The sequence below is a fragment of the Anguilla rostrata genome, chromosome 16, assembly GCF_018555375.3.
Source record: "Anguilla rostrata isolate EN2019 chromosome 16, ASM1855537v3, whole genome shotgun sequence".
NCBI lineage: Eukaryota > Metazoa > Chordata > Actinopteri > Anguilliformes > Anguillidae > Anguilla > Anguilla rostrata.
This window is the reverse complement of record NC_057948.1, coordinates 19,030,916-19,045,596: the sequence shown is the minus strand read 5'-3', so window position 1 is coordinate 19,045,596 and position 14,681 is coordinate 19,030,916. Positions and strand designations below refer to the sequence as shown.

Here is a 14,681-nt window from a genome sequence, read left to right as displayed (position 1 = left end):
AATGTCTTTCACTGAAAAAACATACATGAGCTATATCCTGAAAGTGAAAAAATCTGATCACCCAAAGTCAGACCCAAGACTAACTACCTGAATCTTTTCTCATGCTCCCAAACATACAACACATTCTCTTCAGTTGGTAAAATGAAACAACACAGGGCCAAGTTAAATTAAATGATTTAGGATTAGTTAGCATTGTTTTGAAATAAAGCTTATTTGTGTGAACTAACGTAGCCAATATTGTTTGTTGTAATTTGGCCTCATTTTGACATGAATACATTAAACGCCTGGCCTAGATTTCGCAAGTGTTAATTTATGACTTATGGACAGTGCTTTGATTGCGTGAGTAACTAGCCATTTTCTACGCTGAAAAGGTTTTTTTTTTCTGATTCTTTAGATTCTTTAAACACAGCTTCAAAGGATCATCAGACACAGAAATGTGCGCACAGGGCGCTCACGCACATAGGATCACGTGACCAAGTTTGGCTCAATGACGTAATTGGTGCGGTGGCATTGCGTCGCGCTTCAGTGACGCAGAGTGGCGCCTTCACTGTGTCTGGATGAAATCGGAGCTGGCGATGCCTGAATTTGATTTTTCAGATATTTTAATAGTTTAATCTGTGAATGGCGCCAAAACAGGACCCTAAGCCTAAATTTCAAGAAGGTAAGAAACGAATATGTAATTTACCGTTAAAGTAAGACTGCGTTCCTTTGCAGCAAATCCTGTTTTGAGGAGGAGGTAGGGCAGGCGCTTGTTCAATGGCGCGCTCGGCACCCTTAAAAAACGATATAGCTTGCTGGTTAGTTAACTAATTTGACTAGCCATCTAATCTGTAGTATCATTGGAAAAAGTTAACGCAGATTTGTAAAATACGCCCAAATCTGTCAATGTTGTTATACGCTTTTTACATTTATTATTGATTCAAAGCTAACTAATATTGCACGTTAGCTAAGCTAACGTTAGCTGTTTTTGTTTTCCCGAGGACAGAATTAAGTAGGCCCGAATAGCTTTACCAAGCTACTCTCTGTCGTCATGCAAAAATAATGATAAAAGACACTATTTGGAGATGTATCCAGCACGACCTAGCATATAGTCTTAAACGACAGCTAGCCTTCTAAGATAGCTGAAAGGGATTCCCTTTGTTAGCTACGTTAAGTTACCTAGCCAACGTCAACGACATTTTAAGTCAGTAAGCCATTCAATTGGATAGGGTTCCTTTCCATTTTCAGGGAAGTTCCTCGATTGAAATCCACGTTCTAATTAGCCATACGTGTGCCGGATGCCTCTTGCTTAACACTGACGTTCTTAGCTAACCCATACCGTTAATGTAATCATCAACGTGTGGTACTGGACATGGCTATGTTAGCAGTAAAACTGTCGAATAGTTGCCGAGTCCTGTTTATACACTGGGACGTTTATGTTATCTATGTCTATTTGATTTTGTTTTGTAATACTGCTTAAAACAGCAAATTCGTGGTTTTCTTTATGGCTTTAAGGTTTTGATCGTTTTTATGTGGATTAAAATTATTAAATTAATATTTAACGAAATGTTCATTGCTCAACTAGCAACTAAACGTCGCGTCCCAACGTTGCATGATGGAATATAGGGTAACGTGGTCGAATTCCTAAGTATTTCCAAAAGACCTCCGTTGCAAATCATTGAAAGGAGATTTTCTGTAATGTTTTGTTGAAGAGTACGGAACAGAAGGGCCCTACAGTAATACTAGAAAAGATATCCTTTTATGATCAAAAGTTTACGCCAGTCAACTTTCAACATTGTGAAGAAACACCTGCCTGTTGTATATACAGGCAGCAGCACTTTGCCTGCCTTGGTAAGTCTTTCTGGTAATTTCATAACGTACACAATCTCTCACTGGATGATTTAACTGGAATAAAGTAGCACTGCAAAGCAGATGATGCACAAACATTGATAGATTTAAGCTTCACCCGGATCACCTGTTCCCATTTAATGCTGGGAAAAGGGTTTTGTCAAGCCTAAGGGTATTTTTGTGGAATCCGTGGCATTTTTACATTGCTGTTAGCTAAATATTACCATAAAAACCTATCCAAGATAGTGTACAGTCTATTAACTTCCATCTGAACTGGACCAATTCACAAAATTAAGCTTTTTATTACCCAAAGCCTTGTCATTTTGTAGCAGGGTTTATACACAGTAAAAGTGCCTGTAAACATTACCTCAAGTCATGTAGTTAGGTTGCAGATAGTTTGTAGTTTTAATAGTACTAAGTTTGGTTGTCTTGTTTTTCAGGTGAACGAGTTCTGTGTTTTCATGGGCCATTGCTCTACGAAGCTAAGGTATGCACACCCATCTTCATTTGTTCATTTGTGGCATCTTACATTTCTGTCTGTAATGCAAGATAAACTGATTGTATTTATCAAAAATACAAATTCGTTCTTACTACCTGTGCCTGTTCAGTATATTCAGCTGTAGATTTACTCCCGTCACACCTGTCCGTTTTAAGGAAAGTTGATATTTGCTTTTCTATGGTAGTTTGTACTCTAGGTGGGAATGGCTGAATACTGTTTTAGAGACAATGGAAGGGAACCTTTTGAATTAAAATCTTAATGGGGGTGAGATTTAACTTTTTCACTTAAAGAAAAACACTTGAAAGTTTTTACCAGGGTTCCCACAGTCCTTGAAAACGGAGAGAAATAGCACCATGCTTCCCGCTATCCCAGGCTTGCAGTCAGTATTAGTGTTTTGATGGCACTGACTAATTGAGCAGTGCTATTGTTTGTATGTTGATTCCACAAACAAAAGTTAAGGGGAACTAGAAAGTGTTTGCCTTTGGCACAAATATCTTTTTAAATGATGTCCCTCAGAATGCATGTCCTCTTTACAAACAAAGTGACCCTCACTTTGACTTGAAAAACAAATAGGAAATCATAATTTATCCTTAAAATGATAAGTTCATGGAAAATATTTAAATGATTTTAATGGGAACCTTGTTTATTTCCTGTAACTGATAAGGTGGAACATGCTATAGCTTCGGACTGTAGTGAGAAGTGGGTAAAGGGTGGAATGATAGTGGTTTGGGTCCTGGGTTTGGCAGTTTAATTCCCAGCTGGGGCACTGCACTTGTAACCTTAAGTAGGCTGCTTAATCTGAATTAATTCAGTAAAACATTCTGCTGTATGAATTGATTGCATGTTGCTCTAGGTATGAGTGTATATCATTTTTTACATTTATTTCTGGAATGTTTCTGATTTTATTTTCTGCTATTTTTTTACAGTGTGTAAAAGTTAATATCAAGGACAAGCAAGTGAAATACTTCATTCATTACAGCGGATGGAATAAGAAGTGAGTTTCCAGTCGTGTTTGTTTTCCACTAACGATTGTTTATGTACATCTTCTCTGCAAATGTTTGAGCATTCATTTTGATAATGAATTACATTAAGTGAATGCACTGAAATCTCAAAGAGATGCATTTAAGCTGTGTCTTGCTTATTGGGGTGTTCGTGCTTGAACTGTGCTCAGGCTTAATGCCAATGTGTAGCAATGATTTCTCCTCAATCAAGGGTTAGCATTACAATTGCATTGTTGATGCAGAAAGCAAGCCGGTTGCCTTTTGCATTACACATATTGTAACATAATGACAAGAACAGGCCATTCAGCCCAACATTGCTCGCCATTTTCCTCACTCAGTTGGTGCTCTGTTTACGTACAGACTAGATAGTATCTCTAACACGAGCTTAGTATGAAACCCCAGGGTTTCTGCGTGTACTACGTGACCTGGCAGGCTATTCCACACATTGACAACTCTAATATCCATTTATGGCCCCTCGTCTTACTAACAGGACTAAACCTGAAGAATCTCTTGTAGTTCACTTTGTTGATCCCCTTTATGAATTTAAAAGCCTCAATCAAATCACCCCTGAGTCTCCATTTACTAAACATCAAGAGATTAAGCATCTTAAGTCTTTCCTCATAGTTTTATCTTTCATACCAGGAATCAGTTTGGTTGTTCTTGTTTGAACCTTTTCCAGAGCCTCTATCTTTCTTATTTTAGTGTCCCCAGAACAGCACACAGTACTCCAAATCAGTGGTATATCAGTGCTGAAGTGTTTAGGGAAGGAGCTGTTTACGGGTGACCCGCTGGGAAACCTGAATTCCGACGCTACATTTTGCATAATTCGTTTTGTCAATGATTTCCTCTGCTGCCACATTTAAATGTCAGTAATCTGGTGTTGTTCTCGAGAGTTACGACCATTGTGTCGTCAACTGTGATATGAAATTATCACAAATATTCTTAGCACTATAAAAATAACTAAGTTGCTTTCGCACAGATGCGTGTTCCAAGTCAAACTTATTTTGTTCCATCAAGAAATCCCAATGCCTGCCCATGACTCTGTCGTGCACGTTTCTAGTTGGTTAAGCTATCACCCAGGTTTCAGAGGGAAATTTTATTTATTTACTCTGCAAAGAAAACTGAAAATGTTCACCTTCACTGCTGCTTGCAGTAGGTTGCATTCGATTCATGTTTGCTTTTTGTTGGTGAGATGACAACCTTTAACTTAAACCTTAAATTTTGTCCAATTACGTACTTGTGGGAATGTTCTTAACGTTTTCCCAGTGAAAATTGAAAATTGTTTTTCATTTTTCCCTTTTTGTTTTCAGCTGGGATGAATGGGTTCCTGAAAGCCGAGTGCTCAAGTATGTGGACACCAACCTTGCGAAACAAAAAGAGCTTCAAAAGGCCAATCAGTGAGTCCCGTCTCCCTGGAGAGCGATATAGTGGAGAAGTGCAGTGGCTCATTGAGGAAGTCATACATTTTTTGGGTTTTTTTTTTTTCAACAGATAGTTGGTCTGAAGACTTGGACATTACCAAAATCTCAGAGTCATTGGGCATTTCAGTTATGAAAATGTAAAGCATTTACTCACAAAAATATTAACTATTTATTTTGTAATGAATGGCCTTTTAAAATATTTTACGAAGGCCCCCACAAGCTACTGCAGGGAGAGGCTTGGTTTAACTGTGAGCAGTTTAGACTTGTTTGATGTAACTGCACACAACAAGCAAATGCATTAAAAGTAACAGTATGTACCTTTAAAGCATTAAAGGTATGTATGTATGTAGCAGCTGCAAATTTGTTTTAAGTGTGCATATTAAGTAAGTAAGTTTAATTTTTATCTCCAGAGTGGCTCAGCCTGAACATTGCCTTAGTCCTGTAGCCTAATATATTGATAGATGTTAGGGCTGGATGATGTGTAGTAATGGTAATTATCGATTGCCATAATGGTCATTGCCACCACTTTAATTAATTATACCTAATGTGGTAGTAAGCATCCAAGCTTCAGAGGCCAAATACTTCCAGGAAGAACATCACCACCATTATCTGTTGGGTGTAGACCAGACAGCCAATCGGCAGCAAGGTCGTACAGCTTCCACGTGATCATGCGGTGTGTTTTTATCAATCACACGGAAGCTGCAAGGCCTTGCTCCTTATTGGCTGTCTTATCAGTAACCAATAGATAAGTAGTGACGATTTTTTCTTTGGAAGCTTTTCATGCCATTTAATTGCCAATCCGAGTGTTCTTGGATGTTAACAGATTGAGGTGCTTTTCTAGTGAGAGTTATCCTAAGAAGGCTTAGAATTTGTCCTCATGTAGCCTGTGTACCTTTTTTCCATTAAGAAATCCTTTTTGATTCACCCCCAGTTCACCTGTACTAAAGTGCAGTGTTAATCAACCTAACAAGCTGTACTGTTTTAAAAGTGTTACTCTGCTGTGGCTGCCCTCTTCACCCCTCCCCTCTCTCTCTCTCTCTCTCCTGTAGGGATCATTATGTTGAGGGAAAGATGAGGGGCATAGCACCAAGCAAGAAGATAGCTGCTGTGCAGCAGAAAAATGTTGATCTGTAAGTGGCGATACTTTTCTCCGATGCTTCTTCGTGTGAAATTGACTGTTTTTATTGCATATAAATCAATCTACTTCTTAAGGGGTAAGCACCACATAACGGCAGCCCCCACAGATATTAGGCCGATTCATTTTAGACTAGAGGTTTTTCATTAAATTGAGCTGTAATTGTTAGTACGGCTTCAAATTTGACTAATTGATTGCTCCTGACAGAAACACCCGAAGTCAAGCTGGATAATGACTTCTGTGGTGCGTGACGTAATACATGGATATCAAACGCCTCTGCTATTATAACTTATGGTTGAAAAGATGACAGAAATGGACTGCATTTGGCTGAAAAGATGACAGCTTCTGATGCTGCAATACAACCGTTTAGGTTTGCGCCAGAGGTGATCAGAATTTGAGGATTCTTCCCAAATTCAACAACCAGAGCAGTTTTTGGGAAATTCGCTTTTTGGCTATCTTGCCCAGATTCAAACGAGAAAACTGATACCAATTGTGTGTGTCCCTGTGTGCGTCCAATGCAAGGGTATTGGACAATACGGGCTGCATGCTAACAGCTTTATCAGTGGCTGCAGTGATGATGAATGGCACTCTAGCTTAGCGCCTACCTTACGATCTACTCTCATCCTCCTCTAGCAAGCAAATTAGTCTAGCATCATACTGTATGTCGATTTAACTCATTTTCCATTAGCATTGTTGCGATAACTTTCTTACACGCATCTCGTGTAGTCTAATTCTTTAATGGAAAAATGACTAGCTATAGCTGATTTGGTCATATCTCACTTCCTCATTCTATCATCACAAAATATGACGTAGGTGATCATTTCGAATATTGTTGAAAAAGGCAGGCGTGGCAAAACGTGTAAGCGATTTGATCTTTTAAGGCTTATTTCTTGCCTTTATTTCCATAAAAGTTTCATGTTGTGTGTCATAAAGTAGGACTAACCATTTCCATTAGGCTGGTGTTTTTCATTTTTTGTAATATCTGGTGCTTACCCTTTAAGAGCGAAATTGCACATAGAAGCAGGTGATCGTCATTTGAAAGGTACAGTGTTATTTATAAAGCTCCCGTGACCTGCGGTACGATCTGTGGAACCCCTTAAAATGCTTTCCCTTCCCGGGATGACAAAACGCAGGTTTTTTGCCGTTCATATAAAATGCACTGCAATCTCATTTTACTGCACAACGTTTTCCCCCAGATGATAAAATAACCATAAGATTAAAATGTGTCTGAGATTTGTCATGTCCTTCATGGCTCTGAGTGCCAGGCCATGGCGCTGAATGTAAATGATTACCATACGATACACATTGAGTTTCTGTGCTGTCTGCTGATGATTTGTGACAGTGAAGATCATAAGAATCTCAATTTTCCCTGTAGGAAAACCAAGAAGAACAAGCAGAAAAGTAAGTTTTGTTTTATTTCTTTTTAAATGTGTTGTTAATTTCATAAATGTTAGATTCTTGCCATCCTCAGTTCACACTTTGTCTGACTTGGAATAGATGTGTAATTAAAAAAGAAAATCATTTTTACATTGTTGTTTGCATTAATTATATCACAGCTCAGTAGGCTAATGCTAAAATACTGCTCTTGACATCATGCTGTGGGTGGATTGCTCGAGCAGAATAAGTGTGGTTTCATATGATGATTACCTGTTTTAACTGTACTTTCCACGCTCATTTTATAAGTGGTGTCAGGTAAGGCCATACAAATATGATCAGGAGTGTAACTGATACCCTGTTTGTGGTGGTAATGCACTGTCTGCTCTCCTGTGATTTCATGAGCACCAGCCTTTTCAGAATGCATCACACATTCTGTGCTTGTGTAACCTTAACAGAAAATGCCATGGTTTTGTCATAATGACTGTTGTTGAAGTAAACACGTCTTTCATGAACAGCATAGTCCGCCACAGTCAGGTAAATCTTCATGTCTTTTAGCAGCTAGGCCTTATGTGATATCACTTGGCCATACTTGTCATGTGATGTCACTGCTATACTTATGCCATGTGATGTCACGTTGCCATACTTATGCCATGTGATGTCACTTTGCTTTGTCATACTGATGCCATGTGATGTCACGTTGCCATACTGATGCCATGTGATGTCACTTTGCTTTGTCATACTGATGCCATGTGATGTCACGTTGCCATACTTATGTGTTGTGGTGTCCCTGTGCTTTGATGGCGATGCTGTGCGTGCAGCTCCAGGGGCCGGCGAGGGGACCAGTGCAGGGGAGATGCCGCAGCCCCCGCGTAAGAAGAGGGCGCGTGTCGACCCAACCGTGGAAAGCGTACGCTTTATCTTTATTTCCTTCTTTAAGATTCGTTTTGTACAAATGCCATAGAATTGGTTGATAACAAGAAAAATAAATATCAATGCACACTTTATTAATATGTCATGTCCACAGAGGAGATTATTTTAAAAACCATATCTATGAGTTTCGGCTTACTTAACCTTCGTGCAATGTTTTAGAAATAATCTCCTCTGTGGACATGCCGTTATAAAAAGGCATTTTAAGCATTTATACTAAAGAAGAGTGCCTTGATATTCCTTTTTTCTTCTTATTAACCAATTAAATGGACCAGGTTTGTGAAAACACTAATGAGTTAGGCTGTGGTGCCTGCTCCTGATCCAAGTATGGACCTGCTTTCATTTTGGTGTTAAATGTGCAGCATAGATACTCCATTCGTTCAGCTAATGTTTTTAATTTTTGACCCTGCTAATGTTTTGGTTGTGCTTGACACATGCTGCTAATGTCAGGCTATGTTCCTGCTTCAAAGTGGCGGCACCTGTTATTTGTGTAGACTTTATGTCTTTGAAGTTATAATTGGTTCTGACGCGCTAATTTTCAATAGATGCACCTTTCATTAAAAAAAAAAACTCTCAAACTTGCGTCCCTGGCCTATTCTATTTTATTTTTATCCAGAGCTCACCTGATAGAGCTGCTCTTTTAGATTAGATTCATATTTGCTCATATCATTACTCAGTTGAGAGTTAAGTCAGTAACTTAACCCCCTGCATGTCTTGGACGTGTATTTCATTGGGTAGGAACCCGCAGTGAGGTTTCTGAACCCTGTGATTGGACAAAGCTGATGGCCCCGCCAGTGTCAGGGTTCACAGCGCTTTGTCCCGTCCCTGGCTTGTGCCGCGTGTAATGGATGTGTCCTCGCTTGACCCGTCTGCCCACAGGAGGAAACTTTCATTAACCGAGTGGAGGTGAAGGTGAAGATCCCGGAGGAGCTGAAGCCCTGGCTGGTGGACGACTGGGACCTGATCACCAGGCAGAAACAGGTGAGGGAGGGCCGCCGCTCCTCTGCGCCCCCGCCCACGCCCCCGCCCACGCGCTGCGGCCTGTTCACACTCGTGTAGAAGCCAGTCAGTTTTTCTGTGGATGGAAAACCTTTCCGTCTGTTAAGCTTCTTCCGCAAGGAAATAGCAGTTGTACTGCTGCTGGGTTTTCCCTGGTGTTTTGTGTTTCCCTCTGTGAAGCGCTTTTTGCTTTCGTCTCGCGGTCCCAACTGTGCACGTCTGTGATTATTTCAGCTCTTTCACCTGCCTGCCAAGAAGAATGTTGATACTGTTCTAGAGGACTATGCAAACTATAAGAAGTCGAGAGGCAACTCTGACAACAAGTAAGTTTGACACCCCTTTTTCTTAAATATAAAGACTGGATCTGAATCCATATTTGAATGTGTTTAAAAATGGCTGCTGCTGATGGTGGATGCAGACCGGGCTGTGCGTGTTGCTAAGACACCCCCCGCGCTCGTGTTCCACGCAGAGAGTATGCTGTGAACGAGGTGGTCGCGGGGATCCGGGAGTACTTCAACGTGATGCTGGGCACCCAGCTGCTCTACAAGTTTGAGCGGCCGCAGTACGCCGAGATTCTGGCGAACCACCCCGACGCCCCCATGTCCCAGATCTACGGGGCTCCCCATCTGCTCAGGCTTTTCGGTGAGTGGGCACAGGTGGTGATGCCACACCTGCCTTACAGAGGACAGAGAATGAAGAGCTGCCTGCATTTGTCAGCAAGTTAAAATAAACAAAAATAGCCAGTAAATTAGTCTTGCATGCCTACCTATATGTGTTGGCAACGAGAGCTGTCAGAAGCAGCTCTGAGACCTGCTGCCCTATGAACCCTGACAGGATTTCTTATCCCGTGACTAGAGGTCAGACTCCAATGAGAAGGTTCGCTCTCCACTGTAGTCTGTGACCACACACCAAATGGCCCAGGTCTCTTGCACACTCCCTGTGAATATGGTGTATACGTCTCGAAGCAAATGCGCATTCCACAACAGATGTTTTCTCTTGAGGCTATAAACAAATATTTCCTGGAATTAGCCTTTTGCCAATACTGGTTTCGGTGGATTCTTTGTGATTGACAGATCTTTTTCTGCTGTGTAAACTCTGGATTTGTTTGCCAAGTGAATTCCTGCCACCTACTGAGGAGAACAGAATGCAATATCTGATTTGCTTTCTGAAATGCTTGCTATGCTTCTGCCAGTTGTATGCCCTGCCATACATGTTTGTATAAAGGATAAAATGGGCTATAATTTGAATTGTTGCGTCCTCAGCTGCTATAGAGATTGACCCTCTTTAACCTTGTAGTCAGACTCTTACTGGTCCGATCTGTGGTGGTATTTTTGCATATGTGTGTGTGTGCGTGACAGTGCGGATCGGAGCCATGCTGGCCTACACCCCCTTGGACGAGAAGAGCCTTGCTCTGCTGCTCAACTACCTGCAGGACTTCCTGAAGTAAGATTCATCCTTCATGTCGCATCACGTCAAGCTGTCCATTATCGTAAGGCATTTTGACCGTGACGTACAGCCACCTGGTTTGCGGTTGTCATGGTTCAGTGTGAGTCTTGTCAGGCCTGGTTGCACACCACTCAATTATAGATTCTGCCCAAGAGAGATCATTCTCGAGCCCTCAGCATAACATGTAAATCAAAGAAAAAGAGTGCAACACTATTTTAAAATGATATTATATTGCGGAAATAAATATGCACTATATGACTAAAAGTATCTGGACAACCCTCGGTCTGGGGCTATTTTTGATCGTTTGTGCTAGGTCCCTTAGTGCCAATGAAGGCAAATCTTAATGCAGTGACATTTTAGACGATTCTGTGCTTCCAAATTTGTGGCAGTTTGGGGAAGGCCCTTTCCTGTTTCAGCATGACAATGCCCCAGGGCATACAGTGAGGTCCATATGGACATGGTTTTGTCGAGGTTCGTGTGGAAGAACTCGACTAGCCTGCACAGGGCCCTGACCTCAACCCCATTGAACATCTTTTGGATCAATTGGAAAGCCACCTGCGAGCTAGGCCTAATCGCCCAATCAGTGCCTGACCTCACCAATGCTCTTCTGGCTGAATGGAAGCAAATCCCTGCAGCAGTGCTCCAACATCTAGTATAAAGCCTTTCCCACAAGAGTGAAGATTGTTATAGCAGCAAAGGGTGGACCAACTTCATATTAATGCCCATAATTTTAGATGAGGTGTTGGATATCAGGTGTCCACATACTTTTGGCCATGTAGTGTGGCAGCAACGTGTTGGGTTGTTGGACCTTCTTCAGCCTGAATGCGCGTGTAACGTCTGTGTGCTCTGTCTAGGTACCTGGTGAAGAACTCCTCCACTCTGTTTAGTGCCAGTGATTATGAGGTGGCTCCCCCTGAATACCACCGGAAGGCAGTCTGAGCAGTAAAGTGCTCTCAGTGGATATTTGTCTTTTGAAGAAGGAACAGCAGTTTTTTCTGAATCGCAGGTAAAGCTTTTATCCTTTAATAGGAAAGAAAAAGACTTGATTTCTGTTTTCCCCAACCCCCCCCCCCCCCAAACTCGGACACTTACAGATGTCGGAAGAAACCCACCTCCACAACCAGCCCCACCACCACCTCCACAACCAGCCCCACCACCACCACCACCACCCCACAGCGGGCGAAAAGGCTTCAGACACATGTACATAGATTTGTTGGGATAGATGTCAAGTCATAACTTGTTATTTTCCTACTGAAGCAGGGAGATAAGATTGGCACGCATCTGCCAGTATTAGAGGAAGTGCTTGTACATCCAACTCCTAAGCTTACCAGTCTTTTCCTTGGAGATTTTATTTCTCTACCTACTGCTATTTGGATAGCAGTTAAGAACTTTGTCTACACAGGTATTCCGAAACGTGTTTTTCAGGTTCCAAACCATAACTCTTGACAAGAAGCGGTCAAGTGTGTTTGTGTATTTGTGTTGTGGCAACAACAGATGGAAGGTTTTTTTAAAAATATTTTTTTTAATAACTTTTAGTGACTTAATAAAATCCAGTATCCTCACTGGTAGAGTCATGCTCATGTTTGTCTCTTATTTTGTTGTACACTGGCTCTGACCTAGCGCACTTAATTTTCCTCTGGCAAAAGGGCAGCCGAAGGGATAATGTTAAATAAGCAGGCAGAAATGTCAGTGACCGTTCAAGTGACCCTTTGAGCATGTTGATATGATTTTTTATTCATTTCGGTTATAAACCTTAACCTGTCTTAAGTGGGCTCTTCTGCTGAGGTCTAGGTGTGTCTACTTAATTTAAAAATTTTCCCAATTTATTTTAAGTCAATATCAGTTTTTCCCTTCTCGCATATAAATGTGGTTCCTCTGTATTATAATAATGTGGGGCAAAATGGCAGGAGTTCATCCTGAGCTAGCAAATTGGTTTCTGTTATCTGGTTTTGTGTTCTTGTTCTATTCCTGGCAACTTAAGGTCAGCTTAAGCTTTAAGGCTTTTCCTTAATTGTTTTCAGGTTAGAATAATTTGAATCCAAGAAATGCATCAGAAACTACCGTATGCAGAATCAAAACATTGTGACTTGAAAGTAAATAGCATTTTCTGCCATTGCATTGTGATTGTGGTTATCATTTGGAAGTGTTTGGAAGCGCAACAGGTTTCTGAAGTCTTTTTATTAATTGTGATGTGCATCCAGTTTCCCTTGAAGGCCAGATTTTTTCCATCATCAGAAAAAGGTGGAATTGTCCCATTTTTTTCATCAAGGTTTTTTTCTCTGTTCAGGATCACTGTAAATAAAACTCTTTTAAATATCTTCCTGTGGAGTACCTTCCTTTGTCTTAAGACATTTCATCACTTTGCTGCATGCTGTTGAATTTGCTGTTGGATTTGTGAAGAACTCTGGTTTTCCGTTTGTGTGCCTCGTTTCCGCTTTGGTGGTACAGGCCGTTGAAGTACTTGTGTACTGTTCATACCTGAATTTCAAGCACAGCTAAGTGACTAAGTAGAGGGAAAATAGGCATACTCCAAAATGGCTACAAATTATGTACTGTCCTCTAAAAGCTGAATGTTTTAAAAATCCTTGCTGATATTTTCAGGTGTTTTTTTTTTTTTTGGTGCTTTCTCCTGCAGTGCTTGGTTAAGACCTGAATCCTGGCTGTTAACTTGAACAGAGCTGCAGGATCCCGTCTGTCCTCAGCACTGTCTGTTCCCTGCTCTAGCACATCGTGTCGAGCTCTGGTCTGAGCCCGCCTGCTGCTGTGTGAGCTCAAAGCCCTTTTCACACTGCGCTTTTTGGGTCTGCGGCAGGCAGAGCTGTGAATAACACACATTTTGAGGTTGGAGCCTACTGTGTGTTACTCTATGCCTACCTACTCAATGGCTGGCTTAGCCACACTCAATGGCAAAGCCAGTCATTTCACAGTTTTTAAAGCCCTTCTGATCTGTGTCATTTGGTGTTTTTTTGTGATGACCAGGGATAATTGAGATTAGCAGGCTTGGACACTAGTTCAGTGTTGGTTGTTGGCCAAACCTCAGGAAAACTAATGCTGATAAATTATAGCAGCTTCTGCCTTCCTGCAGGTTCATACTGCACCTCCAGCTTTTTAGATCTTTTCTCAGTAACCAGGACGACCACTTGAACTGTGTGCTATAGACACAGGTGTGGAATACGTTATGGACCGAGCCGTAGATATTTTAAAGAATGTGTATATATTTTGTGAGGTGTTAAACAGAATTCCTGACCCAGGCCAGAAGGTGAATGAAGCGATGCCTGTGTAGTCTGTGGTGCTGTAAAGGTGTAGCAGCCTTCACAGGCGAGATTCCCTGAGGTTCTGAAGAAAGGTAGAGCAGGTTCACCTGAGGACCTTTTGAAGAGCTGGTGGATGGAGGGCTGGACTTCTTTCACAGAGCCTGGTGCATCAAAAGGCATTGACAGGTTTCCTCTAATTACTGTTCTGCTATTGCAGCTTTGATGCAGGACACCACATGGACTCCCAATTAGTGCTGGAGTGGAGGAAATGTAGGGGGGAGGAAGAGAAGAATGTTTGGTTGGAAGCATGTATAAGGGGCTGAGATCATGATCAATACTCTCTGGGGTTCTCCGTGTGTATGACCAGTATCCCACCGGCTGGTTGTAGGATGGCTAAAACGCTTGTTTGTGATGTTTGCTGAATAATTGTCTCCAGTTTCTCTTCAGGGCTGGTTGGAAATATAAAAATGATTATATATTTTGCTTCTTCTATTGGTGCACAGTAGTCTTTCAACTCTGTCTCTTGGCACTGTGTTACATGTTCATAGAAATTATGTGTATTCCAAGTCAAGGAACATGGTGCGCTTTCTAAAAATGTTATCCTTAAAAAGTAATTGAGGTATTACTGAATATGATTACTGAATATGTATTACTAATACTTAATAATGAGAAAATTGACATTTCTCCATCTATTTAACTTTGTGATGTAACTTGGAACTAAATTTGTAAGGTGCAGTTTATTATTTTTGAATTAAGTTAAGCGTATTACCACTGCTTTTTTGAAAATACATATTT

The 14,681-nt window shown here is 41.1% G+C and overlaps 1 protein-coding gene across 3 annotated transcripts; it reads left to right on the top strand.

The window, feature by feature from the left end:
• The first annotated feature begins 499 nt into the window (after nt 1-499).
• On the top strand, nt 500-12,950 carry morf4l1 (mortality factor 4 like 1). Of its 3 annotated transcripts, none has more exons than XM_064312988.1 (12): nt 500-661; nt 2,268-2,314; nt 3,253-3,320; nt 4,638-4,724; nt 5,798-5,878; nt 7,259-7,285; nt 8,062-8,167; nt 9,067-9,168; nt 9,421-9,509; nt 9,656-9,828; nt 10,545-10,629; nt 11,487-12,950. In XM_064312988.1, the coding sequence occupies exons 1-12, from the start codon at nt 622-624 to the stop codon at nt 11,569-11,571; spliced, it is 990 nt and encodes a 329-aa protein (XP_064169058.1). In that variant the 5' UTR covers nt 500-621; the 3' UTR covers nt 11,572-12,950. The 3 variants fall into 3 exon arrangements, with proteins under 3 accessions (XP_064169058.1, XP_064169057.1, XP_064169059.1); XM_064312987.1 differs by having other exon boundaries at nt 501-661; nt 7,259-7,284; nt 8,058-8,167; XM_064312989.1 differs by having other exon boundaries at nt 502-661; nt 7,259-7,284; nt 8,079-8,167.
• The last annotated feature ends 1,731 nt before the right edge of the window (nt 12,951-14,681 follow it).

What these genes read in the sequence shown, in the direction of transcription:
- morf4l1 (XM_064312987.1), top strand. Translation starts at nt 622, where the DNA reads ATGGCGCCAAAACAGGACCCTAAGCCTAAATTTCAAGAAG. An exon ending in TACAGCGGATGGAATAAGAA is followed by an intron (nt 3,321 to 4,637) that starts GTGAGTTTCCAG and finishes TTTTGTTTTCAG; the next exon opens with CTGGGATGAATGGGTTCCTG. An exon ending in CAGCAGAAAAATGTTGATCT is followed by an intron (nt 5,879 to 7,258) that starts GTAAGTGGCGAT and finishes TTTTCCCTGTAG; the next exon opens with GAAAACCAAGAAGAACAAGC.